General features: G+C 45.2%; 1 protein-coding gene across 4 annotated transcripts in view; it reads right to left on the bottom strand.

Moving 5' to 3' along the window:
- The window catches only part of VIT (vitrin), a 104,644-nt gene that overhangs the window by 6,885 nt on the left and 72,412 nt on the right, over window positions 1-25,347 (bottom strand). For all 4 annotated transcript variants that reach the window (XM_038561262.1, XM_038561260.1, XM_038561261.1 and 1 more), the window contains 5 exons: window positions 24,144-24,206; window positions 20,317-20,464; window positions 7,199-7,302; window positions 4,211-4,437; window positions 1,174-1,687 (listed from right to left, as the gene is read on the bottom strand). In XM_038561262.1, coding sequence (XP_038417190.1) covers window positions 1,174-1,687; window positions 4,211-4,437; window positions 7,199-7,302; window positions 20,317-20,464; window positions 24,144-24,206 — 1,056 coding nt within the window. The remainder of the gene's footprint in view (window positions 1-1,173; window positions 1,688-4,210; window positions 4,438-7,198; window positions 7,303-20,316; window positions 20,465-24,143; window positions 24,207-25,347) is intronic.

Below are 25,347 nucleotides of genomic sequence, written 5' to 3'. Positions count from 1 at the left end.
GCTCAGGCCATCCACCATCTCGTCACGTGAGTACCCCCACGGGCTCTACAAGGGTAAATCACTGCTTGAACCTGGTGTCTGGTACTTTGGTTTCCAGAAGGGAGAACTGCTGGTTCACTGAGGCTTATTTGTTTCGCCTCTCCTTGTTTAGGGAGGGATTAGAAGCAGCTTTAAAGAAGACCAAAAATCCTGCAAGCTAACAACCGAATGCAGGCACAGAAGTGAGTCTTGTACACTAGCACTTACCTCTGCGTCTTTGGTGTTCACTGACAACTTATTTTACTTTTATTATCATTACTATTATTACTATCACTTGGGGGCTTTCTTCAGGTTGTTGGTATTTTCATGATATTTTATGGTACTTTTGAAAACGGTGATCAAACACTGATTATGTGAAAAAGGCATTAATGTGACTAAGTTTCTAAACATTTACAAAAACATTTTGCTCATTTTTCATGGTTTTAAATGTTCTGTTGCCCTCTTACAAATCTTTATTTGGAAGTATCTCTGTAAATATTTTGGATGAAAATTTCTTTGAGATCTCCTCAAAACCTCCAACATCTGGCTAGCAGTTGCTTACAAACGGTAGTATTGGGGGCACCTGGGTGGCTCAGTGGTTGAGCGTCTGCCTTTGGCTCAGGTTGTGATCCCGGGGTCTCGAGATGAGTCTCACATCAGGCTTCCCCACGGGGAGCTGGCTTCTCCCTCTGCCTGTGTCTCTGCCTCTCTCTCTATGTCTCTCATGAATAAAAATAATAAGTAGTAGTACTTTGCTTTTAAAACACTACTTTTCTTCAAATTTCAAACACAATTTGGTGGTCTTCAGGGGAGCTTAAAATAATGAGTCAAATTCCTTTTTAGTGTGTCACACCTTCGTGTGTAAGGCCTCAGAGTGTTGGATGTAAAGAGAGGGTTACTGGTCCTAGTCATCTGTAGGCCTGGGGTTTGCCATGACACTTTGGAAACCACCTTGGGGCTCCCTGCTTTTTTCCTTTGCTGCTCAGAGAGGCCGGTAGTGTTTAACACCACCCCTAATGTGTTCCCTACGAGTCTGAGCATTTCATTAAGCGGTAGACAAAACCAGTGCCCAACAAACCAGCCCCTTCCTTGTGCCACTGGCCCACCATGCCCCGGAGATGCTCAGCACTGGACTGGTCAGGGGGACCAGCTTACCCTTGTGATGGGCGACCATGGCTGGTATTCGGACATCATCATAGGACCTCCCATCAGTGATGAGGATCATTAACTTCCTCTTGTTGGGCTTGGACTTCTTGAAGAGCTGCTCCAGGGCATAGTTGATGGCAGCCCCCGTGCTGGTGCCACCGCTCCAGTATCCCACCCTCTTGATGGCATTGAGGATGTCGGACTTGGTATTGTAATCGTCAAATCCAAACTCCAGCCGCTGCTCGTAGGTGTACTGCACCGCCCCGATTCGCGTGTCTGTGTCTGAAATCTCAAACTCCTTGCTGAGGTTGGCCACAAACTGGAGAACGGTGCGGAAGTTGCCCGTCCCCACGCTGCTGGAGCCGTCGATGACGAAGCCGATGTCGGCGGAGTTCAGGCACGTCTTGCTGCAGGCCAAGCGGTCAGTGTCACAGACCCGCTTCACCAGCGGCTGCACGGTCTTGTGGAGGCTGAACCAGCTCTGCACGTTGAGCGAGTAGAAGCCGTTTGTCCTGCACACGGCCTGGAAGACAGGGGGAGGGTGTCGGATGCCCCAGTCTATCACTGTTACCCTGATCACCGGGGCAGGTGCAGAAAGAAGCAACAGACTCTTGGAGTTTTGCACTCGTCTTCCTACAGCTCTTTTTCGACTTCCATCCACCCAGTCGGGTGCTCACTGGGGCAATGATCCCCCAACTGCCCCCTGGACTCAGTCCTACTCCCTCAGCTGGGTCTCTGCGTTAGGGCAGAGCCATTGGTTAAGCCAATCCTTGGAGGTGAATCACTGGTTTTGGCTTCCTATTTATGCTTCTCTGGGCCCCTCGGTGCATTTGTACTGGCAGCCGGCCGTAAGATTGGCACTGGTGGGCACCACCGTACGAGCGGATTAAGGAAAGCTTTTGTTTTGATCAGGAAAACAAGACACATGAGAAATAGCTAAAGAAGCGTTTCCAGAGCAGGCCTGTGCCCAGCAACAAGGGGTCCCACACATATGTCAGGAGTCACACTAGAAGTTCTTGGAGAGATTCTTTCATAAACCCCCACCCTAACCCTATGAAGTGGATGTAACCCTCCTTCATGAAGGAACAGACTGAGGGCCAGCTGTGAAGGGATACCCTGAGTCCCTGAGACTGGAACACAGATCTCTCTGCTCTCAAAACCCAAGCTCCGTCCTCCAGATGACCCTGCCTCCAGACGAGCCTGCCTCCAGACAAATGAATATTTATTGACTTGTGCCCAAGTTTGTTCCAGAAAAAACTTAAGGCAGCTGCAAATAAACATTGAGCCTGTGTGCTCCTGGAAGGGACCCGGCCTATGTTCCTAAAGTGGAGTGTTTTCTCCTTGCTGCTGTCTCTCTGGGGGTCATGGGGACAGTCACAGAGACCTGGTGACTAGAGATAAAGTGGTAGAAATAATAATTTATTTTAAAACAAGAAATGATTTTAAAATGTCTTAGGAAATATCTTTGATTTGTTTGTAAAACCTAAAAGGGGGTTATAAATCTTTCCATGGACTCAGGTGGTATTTGAGATGAGTATCTAGGCTGAACTGAGTTCTAGCCACTGGATCACTGGATGGAGCAGAGGGAGTCCCATCAGGCACTGGTTGTGGTCGCGGATGGAGAGGATGGTGGTGTTGGGTGTGGACAGGGGACAGCAGGCTGCAGAGGTGGGACAGGACCACACTCCAGAAGGATGGGGGATGATGAAGGGTTTGGAGCAGGGACCCCATGGGACTAGAAAAGCTCATCATAAACATGAGCGGGCTTCACTGTGAAATTTACACTAAACTGAGGAGCCCCAAGAGGGAGACAGACCAGAGGTAGAATGCTAGCTTGACCTAGGGAGGTGGCACTGGGAGCTGACAAGGCATCCTGGGATGACTCTGCACCTCTGGGACAGCGTGGGGCCGTTCTCGTACAGTCCAGAGGAGGAGTGGATTTGGTGGGAAAGAGGATGCACTTAGATTTTTACATGTAGGACTTAAGGTTCTTCAGGACATCAGGTGGAGAAAAACAATTGGTTGGAAACAGATGGCTACAGAGCTCAGGAGAGCCCGGGGAATGGGCACAGGATGAGGTGTCTATTGCTTGTGAGTGAAGATGGAAGCTGCAGCCTGGGATGGACTCCACGGGAATAGAGCCTAGTGAGAGAGGAGGAGAGGGCCAAGAATGAGTCTGGGGAAGTCTACATTTAGGGTACAAGCAGGAAAAGAGGAGAGAAAAAATGAAATAAGAGGCACACTGTGTCCTGGAAGTCAAGAGAGATGAGAATTTCAAGGATGACAAAGTGGTCAGCAGTGTGCTATGGTGCAGGAGGTTGAGCCCTATCGGAACACAGACGATTAAAACTGGAAGGGCATCAAGGACAAGCTAGTACAAGGCATTCCCTTTCTTCTCTTCCTTCCTCCCTTCCTTTCTTTTTCAAGCTGGGGCCTTCTCTTTGGAGGCAGGTTTGTGTGGAGTCCCACTGTGTAAAATGTACAAAAAAGTAAGCTGCTCTGGTGGAGTGGGTTCAGAGGCCTGGATCCCTATCTGTCTTGCCTCTATCTGCTGCTAGCTCTCCACATAACCCAGGAGCAGGGGTTGAAAACCTGATCTCCCTGACCTGATCCAATGTCTTCCTTTTCTTGTTTATCAGGTTGTTTAATTGGTTGTGTGTGTGTGTGTGTGTGTGTGTGTGCACATGCATGCACATGTGGGTAAGCAAGTATATGTGTGCCCATGTGCATGCTCATGTGAAGCCCTCCTGGGCCGCCTGGTGGAGGTTGGGGCTGTGAGGGGGAGCCTGGGGAGCCTCTATCTGAGACCTTGGGGACACCCCTCCTCCCAAGGTACTATTGCTCAGTCCACAGGGTCAGTGTGGGGTCTTGCCCTGAGAATGTAATTCCAGGTTCCAGACTTACTAGCCCTTCACTGGAGGCTTCCCTGCCTAGAAGTGAGCTCCACGCTTGTTTGAAGGAATGAGAACAGTCTTGATGGCTGTTTACAGGGTGCAAAAGACAGTGGATGTGGACTTTGGGTGGGTCCCTGGGGGCAGTTCCATACCTTATTCGAGAAGTTGGGCTCTGTCACGTACTGCTTCTCATTCTCAGTGGCACCTTCGATGGTGATGAAGAAAATGTTGATTCCTGACTCTCTTGCGAACCTCGAAGCCTCCTCCACCTTGTCTGTGGGCCAGCCGTCCACAATCACCACGGCCACATTGGGAGCCCCGCCTCTGTTCCCATTAGCCTTGGAAAAGAAGTTCTTGGTCACATAGGAGATGGCCCGGCCTGGAAGAAACAGAGAACTTGTGGTTGGAGTGACAGTGATCACACAGATTGGAAATACAGGCAAGATCCCAGTGGCTTCCAGAGGGTCAGAAAAACCCACTCCTGCCCTCCCTTCATGTGTTTGTTTTTCCCTCTTTTTAACCACATTAACTATTCTGAGGTGTAGTTCAGGGATTTTAAGCAAATTCACAATGTTGTACAACCATCACCACCACCCGCTTCCCTCTCTCATTTCACTTTAAGTCTTTCACTTCTAAATCTCTGTTATTAAAAAAAAAAAAAAAAATTAGGGACCAGCAAACATGAGAAAGACTTCCATGGGAGTAAGAGGGTCTCTTCTTTGTGTGGGTGCTGGAAGTGCACAAAGTTCTGTCTGGGAGGGGTTGGCCTGTTGGGGCAGGAGCCTCTTTCCTGCCTCCAGCTGGGGGTTGGCCAACCTAGTGCACCACGAGCTGCTGGGGGTGGAAGGCTGTGTTCCAGGTACCATGATGTCTTCTGTCCAGTTCCAGGTGAGGGGCATGGGTCTGGCTGGCCCAGGAAGTACTGTACCACTGAGAACTGAGGACTGTGTTCTAGCCCTGGCCATGGGGACCCTGGTGGGTCTCCAGATTTCCATTTCACCTGAAAGCCACAGCTGGGGGTGTATAACAGAGCCGCCCACCGTGGCTTCCCAAAGCACTTGTTTCACATTGTCCAGGACCTCAGAAATTTTTTAGTCAAGTTGTCCCAGTTTACTGGGACTTTCCCAGGTTAAGTACTGGAAGCCCCATATGCTCCTGGGCAAATTGGAATGACCAGGTCACTGTAGTTAGCATAACTGTATATACTAAGGCAGGGTTCTTTACCCAGGCTCTCTGGACCCTTGTGGGACATTGGGGGTGTGTCTCCACAAATCCCCTGACATGATACACCATAGTTTGTGTCTCTAAGTATTTAGTTGGGTAGGAAGATAGCTTTCAGGAGATTCTCAAAGGGGTTCTCAATCTAAATAAAAGTTAAGAACAACCATCTTAAGTCTTTAGGATTAATGTCATTATACTCTATGCTTTTTGGTTTTGGCCAGGATCCTGGCTCCACTGGCTACTGTAATCTTACCCATTAAACGAAGAGTTCAAATAGTTGCATATGTAGGAACTAGAGAAATGTTGTGGAGGCCTGTATGATCTGGCTGCATAGAGCACAACAGCTAAGAGGGAACCTTCATTGCTGAGAACTGTCTTCATGGCCAAGGAATAATGTCCTGGAAGGCCCAAAGCACCCAGCAGTCCCCTCTGGCTAAATGTTAGATGCTTGTAAACAGAGCACACCTCTGGCTTCATCCAATCTCAAATTTGGAGGCCATGGTCCATTAGTGCTTAACCCACACCCCATCCACCTTTCAGCAAGTCTTGAAAGCTGAGGCTAAAAATCTGAAAACTACATTGTTGAGACTCCCTTGCAGCTATAGCCCTGGATTTGTGCTAATTTCATGAATCAATGCACACACATGAGATTTAGAAGATGGAAATAAGGAAGAAACCATATTTTTGACTCTCCTATTTCTACTGATGAGCACCTGTAGGTACTTGACTTCTCTGGGTGGTGCTAGAAGAATCTATGCCTGGTCTCTAGTTTTGTTGCTAATGAAGTTGGAGCATGCAGAACATGTGTTTTGTGGGTGTGAATGGAGCATGTAAGGCCTGGTTTTGCGGTTGACTGCTGTAGCAGAAGTTTCTTGAGTAATGGCTTCCTGGCTGATCAGATCTCCCAGGAGGCTCTACTGGCAGAATTGAGAATGCAATTTCCTGATCTTGGAAGAGACAGTAGCTCCTTTGAGGTCTGTGTTCTGCAGGAGGCCATCAGAAGTCATCTCTCAAAGTTCAGCCTTGAGCTAATTTCTTCAGCCCTTTAGGTTATCCTCAAAACAGTTTAGTACCTAGGAATAAATCCCTTTCCACTTAAACCAGCTAAAATGGATCCTGTTATCTGAGTCAAAGCCTGATCAGTACAGGGCAGAGACAGAACACATTATCTCCTGAAAAAGGTATGTAATTTTATTAAGATACCTCTCTAATCCCATCAAGGATCTAGGGTGTCTTCTGAAGTTTCAAAGTTTTATTCCATGATACATTACTGGAATGTCACCGATCTAAGTATTCAATTGAAAACAAATCAGAAATCAACTCTACCATATTTGCAATGACGTAATATTGATTTGGAATCTGGGATAGCAGTGACTCGGCCAAGTTTGGTTAGCATTTTTCACTAACCAAACTGAATTTGGGCCAGACTTAGACTTCTGGTAAACCTGCCACCCCACCTCCCAGCCACCAAGGCTCAGTCAGACATCTCAGGAGACTCTGCTTGAAACAAAGAACCTGTCTCTCTTTGTACAGTCATCACTGTAACAGGAGCTCACTGGAAGAAGATCCCCAAGGGGTGCTGCGGAGCTTTCTGAATGGAATTGGTTATAACATTTAATGTTACATAGTTGATAACTTGTCAGCCAGTCAGGAAACAGTTATAATAGTAGTCCTGCTTGTCCGGAAGAAAGCTGCTGACTCAAGGAACGAGGCATTCTGGAGCTCTCCAGAATACGTGTGATAATGATTCTTGCCCCTGAATCTATGATGATACTTTGGAGAAGATACAGATATTATGTGAGTCATATCTTGATGGCTTATCACTATTTTTCCCTCCTCCTATATAGGATATTAGAAGACAATCACACAGAGGAGAACTGTGGAAACAAAATAGAATGATCTGAATTCAGATCGCATACCTGCATTAGAAAGCCCTCCTCTCTGGGTGATTTTCTCTATGGCAGTCTTCAGATCCCGGGAATTCATGTGAGTCCTGAGATTAAATTGGGCAGCAGGGTTGTCTCTGAAGAGTGAGAATGAGAATTAAAAATTACTGGAAATTTATTATCTTTATAGGAAAGCAGAAATCAAGTTGATTCTTTTATATATAAATAGAATGGAAGCTGCTTCAAAGCCTTAAGCTGTATTTTATAAAATGCCCCACTGTAAACAGAAGTAACAGTGAGATGGACTGGGGTCCTCCTCAGTGTGTGTAGAGAAAAGTGGTCTGATCTAGGACTCAGGGTTCTAGTTTTGATTGTGCTGCTTCCTTGCTGTGTGACCTTGGGAAGTCACTTAACTTCTCTGGGCTTCAGTTTCCTTATCTAGGTAAAAGCAAAGATTGCAACATTCATACTGCTAAAAAACAAGACGATTGTCAAGTAGGATTTTGCAAATGTCAGGATGTCCCTAGGCTGCCCCAGACCCTCCTCTCCAGGGAGAAAACCCCAGCTAATAGCCACTCCCTGTGTTACCCCTACACTGGAATTGCATCTTAACTGTGGCATCCAGGAGAAGACATCCCTTCATTTTTTCATTTTATGGTTCCTGTACTTGGGTGAGAATATTCAAATCTTATCCAAAAGGTTAACTTCTATTAACCAAAAGGTCATCTGGAGAGGAGATGGAGTAAATTAAGTAGAGAAACAGAATGAGAATCTTTCTCTAGAGAGGAGCCTCTGCAGGTAAGCTGGGCAGCAGCAGCTGAGCAAAGGGTGTGAATGTTTTATGACTAGGTGGAAAGGGGGCTGGGCAGGAGGGGGGCTCTCTGTTGGGTGGGTGTGCACTCCCACACCCATGATTAAGTGAGGATGCACAGTAAAAACACATCTCACAAAGCACTGACACTTAGCCATTGGCCCGTTTCAAGTGAGTGTGACCTCTAGGGTCACATGGGACCAGGCACTCCAGAAGAGCCTGCACTTGGTTCCGTGCTCAGATGCTGCCTTCTTGAAATCCTTAATTTTTGAAAATAGGGCTTTGCAAATTATGTAGCAGCTCATACCTACAGGTTATTACGCCTTCAAGGGGAGGTAGAGTCCCCCCGCCCTTTTTTTAAAGTAGACCCACACCCTGTGTGGAGCCCAATGTGGAGCTTGAACTCAAGACCTGAGTTGAGATTTGGCTGCTTAATTGACTGAACAACTCAGATGCCCCCCACTTTTTTTTTTTTTTTTTTTTTTTTTTTAGGGAAAAGACTTTTAAAAGTAGCCTTTCCACAAACACACCAGGAATAGGTCTTGGGAGAAACAGCTTTAGGCAGTTGAGGTGGGAATCCAAGGTGACTTACAGTGGATTCTTAGCACGCTCTTTGGGAGATGTAGCTTCTCTAGGACAGACAGGAGTCATCCTCTGCCTCACCCCACTTCCCTTCCCTGCTCTATCCCTGTTTTCCAACTTTTCTCACTATCTCAAGGTGATCTCTGGGAAGAACTCCTGGAGGCTGGAAGTGTGACTCTCTGTCCTCCAGTGACAGGGGCTGGTCCTTAGCCGAAACCCAAGCCAAGTGCCCCGAAGGCAGGCTTATCTCTGTGAGAGGAAACCGGGAGGACCGGCTCCCTTCGGGGAACACAAGGCAAATTTCAAGGAAGCTCAGGGAGATGGGTGTTGGCGCCAAACCCAGCCAGCTGAAATGCCACCAGATGAAAAGGATTAAATGAAAACAAACAACAACAATGACGAAGGAAACTGCAGAACGTGGGTGACTCTCAACCCGTGTGCGGTGTGAAGCCTGGCCCACCTGAGCTGCGGTCACCCAGCCCCTGTGCAGGTTGTGCTTTCCTTTCCCTCTAGGCTCAAGGGCTTCTGGGTTTATGCTTTTTACAGATCTGCTGCAGTGAATGCTGAACTTGCCCCCTCGCCATCAAGGCTCAAACCCTGGGCTCCACCTTTACTTGCTCATCACAGGGCCTGTGAGTCCTGTCTGTAAAGTCCTGGAGGCTCCTCCATGCAGGATTTGCCTTTCTCCCTCCTCCAAATGTCTGCAGGGACCCTCCGAGCTCATGCACTCTGCTTCTTGCTGTTTCTATGATGAGAGTCTCTATTTGGTCTCTGCAAAGCCAACTGTATGCATATCTGCTAAAAAATAAACCCTCTTCCTCATGTTCAGCTCTGCGTGGAAAATACCTCTGCTCAAAAATCATCGGAGGCTCCCATTGTAAAACTTCCTATTTTGGCTTTCAAAAGCCCATCCATAATTTAATTCCAACCCACAACGTTCATATGGTGCTGTCTTCGTGTCTCACTATTTCCTGGTTTCTTAGCTTTGTGTTCTTGCTCATCAATCTCCTTATCTGGGAAACCCAAACTGCTCACCCTCGAGCTCCTGCTCCCTGCCACCTGCCCCCTGCCCAGCAGACAGTCTCCACACTTGACTCTGCTTCTCTACCCACAGCACCTTGCACACCACAGCACCTTAAAAATCTGCTCTATACCACCACCCATATCCCCCTCTGTATTCCCTCTTCTGACTCAGCCCAGCAGAATGCATTCTGGACACCTTCTGACATACCCTCTTTGCCAAATGCCTGTTAGACCAACCTCTTAAATATCTCTTGTCTCTCTCCCATCCTTTCTATCCTCAAGTTTGGACTTTGAGCTTTACTATCTTGAACTATTGCTATAGCTTCCTACCTGGTCTTCCTGTACCCAGAGCAGCCTCTGCAGAGGACCTTTTATTCAATAGGCTGTCGTGCTGATCAGAGGCAAATTAATGTGGGAGCTAATAATACCTCTTCCAAGGGGCCTAATTTTGTACTCTTTTTCTTAAAAGGGCCATGAACTGCATAAGCTTCAGAGTTCCCAAAGTCTTGATCTTCCCTTGGTGACCAAGGAAAATGAACTTTCTCAAGACCTGAAAAATAAAATATGAATCGAGCCAAAACAAACAAAATATTATTGGCTATAAAATGAAAAATTGCAAAATCAGTATTGACAAGTATATAATTGTCTACCAAACATAACACAATACATACTTCATTAATTGCAAAATTTTAAACTCTTAAAAGTTTAATACATTTGAAAATGATTTGTGGGCTGGAATTTCTCCCTTGCAAGATGTCTTGAGAATGTCTGATGGTTGTGAAGAAATCATAGCTATCATAAGGTGTTGCTTATACATAAATAATTTAAAAAGCAAAAATATAAAATTTTCTTTCAAAAGTTTTTCCAGAAAAAAAAATGTATTTAAATGTAGAATTTAGTTGCTTTCATCACATCTGTGGCATTCCCTGGAATGCTTCTCAGGAGGCTGTCTTATTATTGATCCCTTTGCAGAGCAATCGATTACCTGTCTCTTCCCCATACTATATATACAGCCAGGTCTCCTTATTTGCAGTAGTTATGTTCTATAAAGTTGCTGCAAACTTCATATTAGCAAATACTGAGCCATTGCTCCTAGAGGAGATACTGGCTTAGGGTCCTGAGCGCCTCTGATCCAACATTTTCCGCAGTAGATTGATATATAAACTTGTTTAATGTCCATTTCTGTTGGAAGACATCTAATTTAATGTATATTTCTTAAAAATAATTAATTACATGTAATATTTCTGTCTAATGAAATACCAGCTGAGAAGGGTTTAACAGCTTTCTGACCCTGGGTAATGTTACTATAAATTCTTTGGCTTTTAAGCCTCACAATGCTGTCCATTACGTTTTTCGGGTTTTTTTCACATCAGTTGTCACTTCATGAATTCATAAGTTCAACTACTTTTCCATAGCTTCATCAGGCATTCTAGTCATTACTTTAGCACTTTTTGGAGCAGAATCACATACAGATCAGTGATTTTCCTCTTTCTTTTTCTGAAAGTATCGAATCATTGGTTCATTAACACTGAACTCATGCCTGAAGGAAACTTACTGAAGAGTCGTAATTTCAAGTACATCATAGCCTTCTTGTGATTAGAACATTAGTGAGCATTTCAGCACTATACTTGGGGGCCATTTAAAATAGTGAAATCACCAATAAAAAGCACAAACATATGAAAAATGTGGCATTAAATAGATTGCGACAAGGAATTTACAGTATGGCAGCTGAAACAAGAAGGCAGAACTTTGTCTTGTTTGACCTTGGCTGGGACCATATGTCAAGCAACTCAAATCCCACCCCGATGCTATGGTAGTCTGCAGATGGCTATAGAAGTACAGTGAGAATTTGCTTGCAAATATGGAAGCCACAAGTCATGAAAATCGACTGCTAACCTATTTGAGAACAGGCGCTATGTCCTAGTATTTTCTATCCCTAGTGCTTAGCATACAGCGGATAATAGGTAGTGGTGGCATAAATAAATGACAGGAAGAAAGTTCCTGTCCTCTCTTGGATCATCCCTAGTGGAGGTGAAAACTGCTTCAGAGCTCCACACTGATCCTTCTCTTCCCTTATTACATCACAGAGGTAGATGAATCCATCTACAGAGGCAGACAGATGAGCTATTCACATACCCAATGAATAGATGCTTTTAATTTTATTTAATGTTATTTCTTTTAAAAATATTGCCTCCCTTAGTAGATGAAGTCCTGAAAAATATAATCTCTGACATATTTGTTGATTTATTTTTAATGGACTGAAAGTTTGGATCAGAGGACCTCTGAAACTCTCCCATTGCTACAATTATTATTAGGGCCAAAGCTACTGAGCCATCCATCAAGAGCCTTATAGACAAATGTAATCAAACCACTTAGAAGAATTTTACATTAGTATCCCCTGCAAATGACATAGAGTTTAGTGCATGGTAAACACTCAATAAATCTTTGCTAAATTGAAATGTAATTAAATAATAAGAATGATTGATATGTCTTTAATCTGCAAACTGTAGCAGCTCCTGGTACTACAACACATGGGTGTATGTATTCTTTTTCAGGAAATATGGGCTGGTGGCCTGACACCCTAACCAGGTTACTTTTCAGAGACAGAGACTAGTTAAAAAGTTCAACTATGGGGGAATCCCTGGATGGCTCAGCGGTTTAGTGCCTGCCTTTGGCCCAGGGTGTTATCCTGGAGCCCTGGGATTGAGTCCCATATCGGGCTCCCTACATGGAGCCTGCTTCTCCCTCTGCCTGTGCCTCTGCCTCTCTCTCTCTGTGTGTCTTTCATGAATAAATAAATAAAATCTTTTTTTTTAAAGTTCAACTATATTTCTATCTAAGCAAACTTTTATTTATTTATTTTTTAAGATTTTATTTATTCATGAAAGACACACAGAGAGAGAGAGAGAGAGAGAGAGAGAGGGAGAGGCAGAGACCCAGGCAGAGGGAGAAGCAGGCTCCATGCAGGGAGCCCAATGGGGGACTCTATCCTGGGACTCAAGGATCATGCCCTGGGCCAAAGGCAGGTGCTAAACTGCTGAGCCACCCAGACATCCTATAAGCAAACTTTTAATTTGTAATTTTATTACAAGATCTCATTAAAGGAAAACTTTTTTTTTTTTTTTCCTGAGCAATATAAAAGATTTCCTTTGGAAAAAAAGAGAAGAAAACAAACAAAGGCTTATAGCTCAAGGAGTACATAACTAATTGTTCTGTTTGGAAAATAAACTGAGAGATTATAGGGAGTGAGAATTTTTGCACAGAAAGGAATACTTTATGCAACAGGAAATTATTACCCTGTGCATGTTTAAGAAAAAAGAATGCCTGTTAGAAATAGTTGCAGGTGATCCCTGGGAAGGCTTGGGACCTAGGGGCAGGGCACTGGGATGGATGTCAGTATTTCCAGGCTTTCCTGATGGTAAAAATCACCTGAGGCACTTGTTAAAATCCACAGGTACCAGATCTTCTCCTGGCAGAAGCTCAATTCAGGAGGTCTGCACTGGAGGTGGGCATTTTTGTTCGTCTGTTTGTTTTAAGCAAGGGATCCAAGTGAATCCTATACTCAGGGGAGTTTGGGAAGCCCTGCAGTCTGGAGGACTTCTGAGGCCCCTTCAGTTCATATCCCAGATGCTACTGCTTTAGCCCAAAGTAGTTTCCAGTCACACTGAGTGAGCCTTTCAAGGGAATTTTCATGCCAGTAGAGACATATTAACTGATCAGATCTCCTATAGCTCAGACTTTTCAAAACTGTTTCCTCCAACAAGGCATCATCACCCTGAGGTTAGCAATAAAATAACCTGAGTATATTGAATCTTTTCATTTTCTTAATGCTAAAATGTGATGATGTATGGCCTTAGGCACCGAGATGAACCATGCCTGTGAAATTAGGGAGACGTTCTAAAGTGACCCTGGTTGCCCAAGGACATGCCAGGAACTGCAGGTTGGGCAGAAAATTTACTCCTTGAGTGCATTACCTGGCTCAGAACAAAAATGATTTCGCTACCAACTTCTCAAGGGACTGAGCGGACATGGCCAACCCAGTGGCCTGGGCCAACCTGCTGATGGACTCTGTACAACCAGCTCCTTTGGAAAGGACACTGGTCTTACATTTCCTAGGATCAGAGATGGGGAGCAGGGTCCTATAATCAAATTTTGTTTTTAGATGAACGTTTCTTGTAATTAATAACAGTAATTCAATTCATCCACCAAAAAGAGTAGAAAATTAACCTGCATACCTCTTCCTGCTGGGGAAAATGTGGACATGCAATCTGCTAATCTGAGAGTCACTCTGGAACAAACGGACTCTTAGGCTCGCTGGTCTGTAACTGCGTCACAGAGCTTGGAAGCACTGTCTGTGACCTGGAATGTCTGCAACAGACACAGTGTTTGGCACTTCCTGAACTCAGGCATGCGCCTGGCCACCCAGGGATAATGTCTAATGTAGATTCTGATTCTAAAGGTCCACGGTGAGGTCTGAGGTTCTGCCTAACAGCCTCCCAGTGGATACCGTGGATCACACTTTGAGTAGCAATGTCTTAGAGGATGCTGTAAGAATTAAGAAAAGCAGCAGTGGGTGGCCAGTGATAAGAGGAGTGGGGAGAAATAGTCTGGAGAAAGTGTGAAAAAGGCTAAGTAAAGGAGGAGGAGGTACATAGCCGGGAGAGGATTCACCAGTTGACGGCACAGGCCTGTGGGAATATCTGTGCCTGCACTCTGGTTGCACAATAGAATCACCTGGGGAGCCCTAAAAATTAATGCTGCCTGGGTCCCACACTCAGAAATTCTGATTTAATCGATCTGAGGTTTGGTCTGGGAATTGGGATTTTCAAAAGCTCCCCAAGTGGTTCTAATGTGCATTAAAGTGGCCATCTGCTTCTCTAGCAGAATGATCTAGGGATCTAGGGATGTAGGGTGAATGATCTCGGGGGAGCTCTGTGATAAGCCCAGTCAATGTGTGATGGGGCTATAAGGGGAACCCTAGAGTGGAAGTGCTGGAAGTCAATTGTAGTCTTTGTTTTATTTGTACCTCCGGGAGAACTGAATGGTGAGGAATAGAAAAAGCATAGGATTTTTGTATAAATGTTATTCATAGCTCACTCAGCCTTGAGACTGTGTCCCTGAGGAATGAGGCTGAAGGGCTCACGTCCCTGTCTCTTAGAAAGGAGGGTAGAGGCACAGTCTTTACAAGTGTCATTAGGCCCTGGAGAGCCTTCCTAGGCAGATGACAGGCAGCTGTTCTGGGATCCTGTTAGTTTCTGTAAAGGCAGTGTAGGGTGCAAGAAGACCAGCATAGGTATTGGAGACATCTGGGTTCTGGACAGTGGGGCCACTCTACTCCTGGGAAGCTGAACTGTCTCTTACCCTCTTGGCAACAGACTGGAATTACAGACTAAAACATCAACTCCTGGGTATTTACTAGATGCTGGTTTAATAAATCTGAAATTGGACCCGGGCATCGACAGCTTTAAAGCTCCCTAGTAATACCAGTGTGAAGTTAGGGCCTGGGCAGCACCTTCTTGCTCTGAGCCCCACAGAGCTGTGTCTCATGCTCCAGCCCTATCCACTTCTCCTTTGCTGCAGACTCAAGAGAAAGTGCCAGAATGGTCCTCCTTGCCAGGTGAATTAGTTCCCTATTTCTGCTGTAACAAATGACCATAAACCCAGTGGCTTAGACACTTATTACCTTACAGTTATGGAGGTTAGAAGTCTGACATGGTCTCCCTGGAAGGGCTGTGTTCCCTTCTGGAGGCTCTGGGCGGGGATGGCAGGTCCCATTTCCTTGTCTTTTCCATTGTCTAGAGGCTGCTTGCATTCCTTGCTCATGGCTCCCTTCTTCCATCTTCAAAGCCAGCAGTAATCTATCTCTGACCATTCTTCCATGGTCATATGTTCCTCTGACTGATAATAGCAGGGAAAGGTTCTCTGCTTTTAAGGTCTCAGGTGATTAGGACACTTGATAATCCAGGATAATCTCCCCATCTCAGGGTCCTTAACTTTAATCACATCTACAAAGTCCCTTTCTGCCATGTGAGGCAACATATTCACATGTTTCAGGTGGACAAGTTTGGGGGCCACTATTCTGCCTACGATACCAGTCCTGCTACTTGTTCTCCCCTCCACTCTGTCCCACACATGGAGGCTCAGCTAATCCATGGGAGCCTCTGGGCATCCTTCCTTCCGGAACGGGGTGGCAGGGAGGGAGGGGGCGGCTGAGTGTGCCACTGAAGCTCTGCAGTCCAGGGCTGCTAGGTAAGAAGAGTAACGGTGCGCAGCCCACCCCAGAGCCACTTTCCAAAACCCTGGGCAGCTGTTACAGAATTGGGAGCAAAGAAAAAGTCTATTTCATGTTGAAATGAAGAAAAACCAACATTTGGCTTTGTTCTATAACTGTTTTCCCACTCTTGGTATCCTAAGGTTGATTACAGAGTTCAAAAGAACATGTGCAATTCTATTCCATTTATACTGAAACTGAGGACGAAAATAAGATCATCTGGAAGGTCCAGGGGCACCCAGCACACATGGATCCAGGCTGCAGTGAAGACGCAAGTGGCTTGGCTTCATTCATTCTGTGGACTCGAGTTCACCTAATAGCTACTTGCTCTGGCTGTCCTTTCATTTAGCCTTTCAGTGTCTCTATTGGTATTAAGTGTGATCACGAGCCTGTTGGCTGTGTACTTCTCTATTAGAACTCATGTGCCAGACAAGGGCTTGGTTCTTGGCTTTTTTGTTTGTTTTTTTGTTTTTTTTAGATTTTATTTATTTATTTATTTATTTATTTATTTATTTATTTATTTATTTATTTATGAAAGACACACACACAGAGAGGCAGAGACACAGGCAGAGGGAGAAGCAGGCTCCCTGGGGGGAGCCCGATGTGGGACTGGATCAACCCTGGGATCATGATCTGAGGCAAAGGCAGATGCTCAACCACTGAGCCACCAAAGTGCTCTGGTCCTTGGCTTTTTGTCTAAGCACAGCATCTAGGTCTTTAGCTTGGTGGAAAACCTCAATTATCAGAAGCTTTCTGGGCAGATGAGCAAAATCTTCACTTTGAAGTCAATTTTGTTTGACATTTTAGGGATTAACCCAAGATTTAGTATTTGCCTTCTCCCCAGCGGTCATGCATTTAGCTGTGTGCTCTTAGGAAAGTCACTCAACTTTTCTGAGGGCAGCACCGCCTCTCTTATGGGAGGGGAGTGATGATTGTGGAAGGAAATCTGTGCTTGCTGAGAGGTTAGTGCAGTTGTGGGTTACGGGCTCCTTTGTGTGCAGGGAAGATGGTACCTGGGGGAGGGAACATGCTGGTACCACAGTGTTAAGGCTCCCCCTAGCCTGGATCAGGAGAAGGAACCCAGGTTGTGCAAGGTGAAGTTATGGAGGAGCAGAAACCACAAGCCTGTTGGTCAGCCTAGAGGAGAATGGAGTGGACAGAAGGACACGGAGAGGCCAAGGAAGAGAAGGGAGAGAAGGACCAAACACCTGTCAGTCCTATGACATCAGCCTCCCTGCACCTGGCTTACGTGGACTGGTTTTCTGTTTCTTGCACCCGAAAGATTTTTGTGTAGGATATGTCAGAATCAGGATTCGGAATGAGTACTGCATTCCATAAATCAGACCATTTTTAATACTTCCAGTATTTTTATTTTGTATTTGCGTTTTGTTTCCTGTTAATAGTTGAGGCTTTTAAATTCTAAATTTAAAAGTCTTAATTTAGCTGTAGAAGTCTAAATTCTGACTCAGCCCTCCTAAAGAAAAGCAGAAAAGGAAACTTCTGGGAAGCTGGTGGCTGGTGGCTGCGGGCAGGGGGCCCAGAAGCGTGGCATGCATGAGCAGAGATTCCAAGGTGTGGGGACTCCTGCCCGGCCAGCTCCTTCCCAGCCTATGCCTCTCCTTGGAGTGCTCATTCTTTATGGGACGGTCATTTCTTTCTTTCTTTTTAAAGATTTTATTTATTTATGTGAGAGAGAAAGAGCATATGCAAGGGGAGTGGCAGACAGGGGGAGAAGCGGGCTCTCTGCTGAGCAGGGAGCCCAAGGTGGGACCCTGGGGTCACTACCCAAGCCACAGGCAGCAGTGCTTAACCAGCTGAGCCATCCAGGCATCCCAGGGCTGGCCATTTCTTGTAGAGCCTCATTTCCTCTCTATAACATGAGGAAGTGAAAACAAGAGCTATCTATGGTCCCAAGGCTCTGCGATTCTGAGAGAACAGGGCTGATCCCAGGGATGGTAAGGTGGGCATTGGAATCTGCTGAGAACCCAAAACACCAGGAGAAGAATCAGATTCCCAACCCGCCAAGTATTGGTTCTTCCTGCTTTCCTTTGCCAGAAACACAGGCCCCACATCTGGGAGGATTCCTGCCTCCTCCCCTTTCTTGCCCCACTCCCTCCCTTTTTATACACTAAGACTGTTAGTCAAAGGATTGTAGGGAGCCTCTCAAGGAGGGAGCCAGGCAGCTGAAACCAAAAGCAATTTTAGCTGGGCACATGGATCTCCCCTTGCACCTCATCACACCCTTCTTATACCACCCTCCAATTTATTGTATTTCCCACATTCCACTGACGGATCCATTACCTCCATGCAAAACATTGTGTCATTAGAAATCACTCTACCTAACCGGAACCAAAGCTAGAAGGGAGAGGCGGCTCATCTAGTCTGTTAGCCCAACATTCATTTATTGGTTGTCTTCCCAGTACAGAGCCAGTCACTGAATCACAGAACGTCAGGTTTGGCAAAGCCCTAATAAATCATCCCATGCACCCCCAGTACTTTACAGATGGCAGCACTCACATGGAGAGGTTAGAGGACCTGCTTAAGGTCACACAGCAGAGCTAAGGCCAGAATTCGAGATATACTGTCACTAGTTCATTGTACTTTCCACTCCACCCCGCGGCTAAGGAGGGTGCAGATGATTGATTACCTTCTATGAGCATCAAGTGAAGGAAAACAGACACAATTTCTCTTAAGTGTTCTAAATTAATAAGGACCCAGGAGGCAAAAAAGATGAATAGCAAGGCAGTTTTAGAAAGTGAAATTGGTAATCACATTAGGAAAACGGCAGAGGGTGGGGGGTTGAGGGATGGTCTTCTGTGGGGTGGGGCGCCTTGACTAAAATGGTTTTCCTTCCTTGCTACATTTGCTCGTTCATCCACCTTCTCACTGGCACACGCACCATTCTCCTGCCATTTTTCTTTTCCTTGACATATTTATTACCTTATTTTCATATTATACTATAAACCTTGGTATACACAGCTTTTAAAGCAGCTATTTTTAATGCAAGATGACACACCAAGCTTTGAACCCCCCAATAAAATTGACTGGGGACATCTGGCACGAAAATGCTTACATTTCCTCCCTAGAGAAGCCTGCTCTCTGTTTGCTATCTTTAAAAAGTAATGCAGGAATGAAAATAGGTTGACATTTCGAAAACAAGAAAACAATGACCAAAAAAAAAAAATCTTATTTTTCTATTTCAAGTTAAAGTCCTCAAGATAGATCCTTTGGCATTGAGAGTTGACATTTGCAGCAATTGGTTATTTTCATATATTTGACTCTGACTATATACAAGTGCCAGGTAGCTCAACTACTAATTTTTCTTTGGGAAAAATTTTTCACGGGAATAGAAGATATTACTAAATGTGTTATTGGGATTTAGTGCTAAAAGTACAAATGTTATAAGTTCTTATGAAAATAAAGGGTTTTTGATTATTTCTTTTTACAGTTCAAAAATAAATATTCTAGGGCCTTTATTATAACAACCTTGATTAAAATGCTACTGCTGGAGATCCTTGGGAAATTTTGAAAGATCTGGAGATCCTCTGATTGTTGTCAGGTATAAACGTTCTTACGTTTTTGAGGCTTCTGAGCAAGAGTCACCAGGGTCTGTGTTAGTTTCTATTGCTAAGGTTAAGCTGAAGATCTGTGGGGAAGAAGGGGTCATATTGTGTACGAGGGTCCTTTGTGGAAAGTGAGATTGCTCTCCTGCCCTTAATGGTTCCATCAATTATTTGAGATTTATGCTTGTTTGCTCTTTCAATTGTTTGCTTATCTGCCAACATCTGTATATCTGCTTTGGAGAAAGGCCTATTATTATGAAATAAGATTGACTTATGACCCCAAATAAGAGGAAAGGTTGAGTGTGGATGTCAGTATGAATGCTCAGTTTCTACCCTAACTAGAATAACGGAATGGATTGGACACAGTCACCTGGTGCTCAGCTGACCGATGGGACCAACTCCCCAGCCTGCCTGTCTGCTCCATTACCTGGGGAGGTTTTCCAGTAGCAGGTCACATGGAGAAAAGGAAAAGTCAACCTACAGCACCATATTTTCGACGCCTCTTACTTATAAGTGGATAGGAGGGAGCACTGGGCGCAGTCCACCTTCTTGGTCTACAGGTAAGGAAACTGAGGACAGAGAGGTGAAGCCCTGACCCGAGGCCATGCAGCGTATTATTGACTGAGCTAAGACTTGAATCCAGCTCTCCTCATTCCCAAATAAATACTCTCTCTACCAAGCATGAGTGCAAATGCCATTTACTTCCACATGTTCATTAACCTGTCCTTCCCTCCTGGAAGAGTCAGAGTTCTTAAATGGCACCCGAATTGCTTCCATTTCTGTTGTTTAATCTGTATCAGGGAAGAGGATGAATATGTGCTGTAGGATGCGTTGGTATGATTCATGGCACAACATTCAGCATGCAACATCGTTTGATTTCTGGATTAAGAACAGCACTTACCCATACTGAACAACACCCATCAGTGGACCAGCAGGGCCAATGTCAAGAGTTTGGGCAACATCAGCCAGGAACTGCTTTTGGATTCGGAATCGACGTTTGCCAATGCCGGAGCTCCCGTCAATTAAAAATGACAAGTCGATTTTGCAGTCTGAGGAATGGAAAAGGGCTCTGTTATTCTGATGACCCCTCATTGCATTAACCTGGGCTTTCTCTCCTCTCTCCACCAGAGCCCCCTGAGAATCCAATGAAAAGAAAGTAAAAAGTTGTGGCAAGATGCAGGGTATATTCATTTATTTAACTTCTTAACAGATTTTCCCTGGGCACCAAGGTCCGGGACACTCGGGCTAGTACTTATTTCTATAACTGCTTTAGAATTCTCGGTATCAGCCGCACTTACAGCCTTCAGAAGCAATGGCCTTCCAGTCAAGTGTGGGAAAGCCCTAAGGATACTTTCCTCGGCTCGGACCATGTCAGTGTCGACCCCCAGATGTAGAATTCACCAAGACTGAGTCTCAGGACCTTGCGGTCTCTTACTCTCATCTTAATTTTGTAGAATTATGTGTTGAGTTTTTATAAAGGTATGAGATCTGCAAGGCTAGTGAGGAGGGAAGGTCAGGAACGGTAGAATGAGAAATTGATACCAATCTTCTCCTTCACTTTCCTGGGTGAGGCAACCATGGAATTACCCACATGTATCTATACATATCAGTACTTGTTTGTAGCAGTCTTCGAATTTTTTCCTTTCTTTTAGTTGTGATAAAGACTAGGACTGGTTCTGGCTAGGATCTCTGGACCTCTGTGAATATATGAAGGTTATGATGGAGGTGGGGGCTAAAAGCTATTCTAGACCTTTCAAACACTGTGGGAATTGGTCGAAAGCCATATAACCTGATAGTAGTATCTTCTCTGCTCTTCACTGAAATTACATCATCTTAGTATGATAAAACTGATTATTCAATTCTGATCAGAAGTTCTATATATCCCTTTGATTAATAAAAAAAAAGTGGGGGAATGAATCGTTTAACACCTGCAGTCTGAGAGACAAAAATATTTCAAAATAGAGTTCTATGGGGAAAAAGAGAGAGAAGGACACTGATATTAGGAATTTCTGGGCTGGAGTATCCGCAAGGACACTCAGGCCAGTGCTGCCCTTTGTGCTTGGGTGTGCAGCTGCCTGGACAAGCCTGGATCTCCTTAGGCTGCCTCACGATCATCCATGAGGCCATTCTCAGGCTTCTCTTCTCTCCCATGTGTGTTGCATCGCTTCCATGTGACTGGGGTCCTCCCAGTCCTCAGAAGGAGACCAGTAAGCAGGGAGGGATATATGCATATATTAAATGAGAGCAAGAAATGAATATGAGTTGACACAGTTTTAAGCAGAAATGATGAGAAATATTTATGAAAGAGTGATACTACAGAATTGGCAGATCAAGGAAATAAGTTATATCTGGGAATGTGGTTCATTATCTTACGCTGGTGCATGGCAATAAAAGCCAGAGAAGTAGGCGATGACAGGGACCTCTCTGGGCCTGGCTGACTCTGCTCCATCTGGAATTAGTGCCTTGGCTCATTAGCGGATCTTGCAAACTTTTATTTCCTGTCTGCCTGGACAGTCGGTGCCTGATAACTCTTCCTGTTCAGCTAGCTTCTCCCGTCCTTTGCCCCCAAACTGCCTATGCCAAAGCATGATCCTTGAGATGAAGACTGGAAGAATCAAATAAAATCAAGAAGTGAGGCTTAAAGATACCGCGGTAGCCTGGGAAAAAGGAGAAAAGAAGCAGAACTGTTCTATGGCTTGTGATTTGTATCCTACACAAGGCCCACCCGTTCTTTCCTACTCCTGAGCTTTGCAATGAGAATTGTTGCCAGCAGGTGGCAGTGGTGTTCTTCAGGGCTCCTTGCTCACCACACTTGCCGGTTGCTAAAAAATGAGGACCCCCCCCCAGGCTCCACCCAGACTTACAGAATCAGATCCCCCCCATTTTAACAAGATCTCCAGGTGATCTCTGTCCCATTACAGTTTGAGAAGCACTCCTGAACAGGGGTTTTTCTTCCAGCTGTCAGCAGACTAGTTCAATATGCCTTTTAAAATGAAAACTTAAAAAAAAAAAATAGTGGTTAATTAGAATAAGGCCCAAAGGTGATTTTCTTTTTCAGTAAATAAAGCACATGGATTTTGAGACCCTGTTTCACTTCTTCATAGACCATTTTTTCCTTATTTCTTACATCTGGAAGCGTGCTCAAGATGGAAGTATTCATTTCATAGCTAGGTTTTAAGAAGTTGAGATGCTCTCTACTTGCTTGGCTCTCTTTACTCAGGACCCTGATGGCTGACATTGGAATCACCTGTGCTCTCCATTTCCCAGGCTGCTCTAATGATCCTGGTTTCAGCTCTGAGCGTGCGCTCCCTGAGACCCGGTGGCTTTCTCATATTGGGATGAAAACATGCCGATATGAAGATGACATCAATACTACAGGACAGGATTGAGTTACTAAGCGTTCAGCATGAGCAATTTATTGCTGTCACAGAGGACAGAGGTTGGAGGACAAGGAAGAAAAGGTACGATATAGTGTCTACAGGAATCAATCTACCAATTTTCTTAATTGCTTTGGTTTTATCCAACATGATATAATTTTATAGATTAATGCTTTGTGTTGTTCAATACATTAGGCCAGTATTTCTTAACCTTGAATATATATCAGAGTCACTTTTGCAGCTTCAACAAATAAAGGTGCCCAGAAATCACTCTGAGCTGTGCTTCTCAAGGTTTGATGTGCAAAGAAATCCCTTGATTCAGTAGGTCTGAGGTAGAGTATGAGATTTTGCAGTTCTAAAAAGCCCCCAGGTGACACTGATGTGGTCAGACCATACCCAGAGTAGCAAGATATAGGGTGAGCGTGATTCAGGAGGTATGAGCCAGGAATTTTGCCTCTTGATTTTTTAAAAATGTCTTCAGTTGATTCTCATACCCAGTGGGGTTGGGACTCATGGCCCACTGGTGGATGACTTGCCACAACTTTCTGAAGGAATCTGCAGGTGATCTCCTTGGCCTGCAACAGTCAACTGCCTCTTGATTTTCCTCTTTCCCCTGTTCCTTCTTCCCTGGTATCTTCAGGTGGCTCCTCCACCTGTTTGGTGCTGGTGATCGGGTTTAAGGCCTCTGGTTTCCCTAGGTCACCTTTCCTGTTTTTCATAACCTTGGTTTTGAACCTTAGCTCATCATCTTCCAACTCTGAATTCCCAGGTGGGCTGCTCCTTCTCAGTCAGATCTGGGTAGTCAACTGTCTCCCAGACCCGATGTCTTGTGGAAGATGGCAGACAGAAACAACCTTCCTGCCCCCACTGACCCCACCCCTAGAGGTCCTCATGGCAGTACCATTTATCCCAGTTGCTCAAATCATCTTCCTTGGCTTCCTCTCTCACCCCTCCACCTCCAATCCTCTAGAGTCTTCCTTCTCTATCTTCCAAATCTGCCTATTTCTCCCCATATCCACTTCCAGCTCATGGCTCTGTCTGCCATCATGACCACTGGGCTACTGATCCTCCTGGCAAAGCAGTCTCTTCTTTTACCCCCACTCCTTTGTCTCCCCTTTACATCCCACCCTGTTGCCATAGTAATGTTTAAAAAGTCTGATCCTTTCCCCCTGGTGCACACAGTTTAAATCCTCCATTAGCTCCCCTTTCCCCTTAGAACAAAGTGACAGAAGAGAGGAGATAAATAGATCCAGGGTGGGAGAGAAGTGGGTTTGCGTGGGAGGAGTGGGGAGAGAGGGGAGCAGATCGGATGTCACAGTCGCTCTGGGTTTCTAGTTGTCAGTTCACTTACTTGGATCTCCCTGGGATACTGGCTCCAAAGACTGTGTGCTTAATTCTTCTTTTGGAACAAATCCTGGAAAGAGCAGTAAAACTTTTGGTGACTTACAAGAACAGGAAGCATCTGGCCTTACCCCAGGGATGGGGACATAATGGATATTCACACCCAGCTTGGGGGCGGGGTGGGGGGGGCTTGGTTTAAGGCTGACTGTGCTCTTCTGACACCACCCCCGCCTTCAGAGATAAGAATGAATTACTGACAGCCTACTAATGACACAGGACTCTCCTGGGTGCTCAGAGTGTTTGAAGTCAGAAGACTTGGGTCTGTTCCCTACTGCCTGTTAACTGAATCTATCTGAGCCTTAGTTTCCTTATCTGAAAGCCGTAAGCACTTTGCCAGTGGAAATTATCCTTCTGTAAAATTCTGAAAATCTCAAGGTCAGGGCATGTGTCTTGCTCATCATGTAAACCTTCACTGTGCCTACCACATGTAGGTCCTTGGTCAACATTTGGTGACTGAGTCAATGAACAAAGATGGGTGAGACACTTGGACAGTCTAATGGGGGGGGGGGCAGTGCAGATATAGACTGCAGGGGAGGACCTAAGACCCAGTAATGCAAATAAATAAGAGAGTCCAGAAAGCAATCCCTCCCCTCTACAGCCTGAGATTAGAGGTAAAGCTGCAAAAGGGTTTTGTGCTTGGGGAGTGTGTGTGTGTGTGTGTGTGTGTGTTGAATTTCATCCTCGGGGTCTTTTCTTTAGAGCCATTTACATGGGAGCCAAGTTCACACATGTAACATCTAAGGGTATAAAGATGATCAATAAGAATCTTTACAGGCTTGGGAAGGCCAGTGAGTTTCTCAGGCAGCACCAGAAGTTGGTCAGTTGGTCTCCTGGTTTTCCGGATGCCTGGGAACATCCTCCTAGAGGCTCTAGCAGAGCAGGAAGGGGGCTCTGCTCCCTCTTGGCTGCCATGAGCTTTCTCTAGGCTTGTTAGTTTTTCCAATTTGCCAAGCACATGATTTCATCTTTCCATGAAAGGTCAGTCTGCTCATCCCACTTCCTCACATCATTTTAAAAATTCGCTTTGGGTGTCTAATGGCCTTTCTCAGCCAGGAGCCTCTCAGGGAAACTGTCTGAGGCTCCCTATTGGGGGGAGGGGAAGAAAGAAATGAGAGGCCAGCGTTCTCTCCTCCACCCTGTTGTCTCTCCCTACC

Source organism: Canis lupus, chromosome 17 (assembly GCF_011100685.1).
Source record: "Canis lupus familiaris isolate Mischka breed German Shepherd chromosome 17, alternate assembly UU_Cfam_GSD_1.0, whole genome shotgun sequence".
NCBI lineage: Eukaryota > Metazoa > Chordata > Mammalia > Carnivora > Canidae > Canis > Canis lupus.
This window is presented reverse-complemented; position numbering and strand designations above follow the sequence as displayed.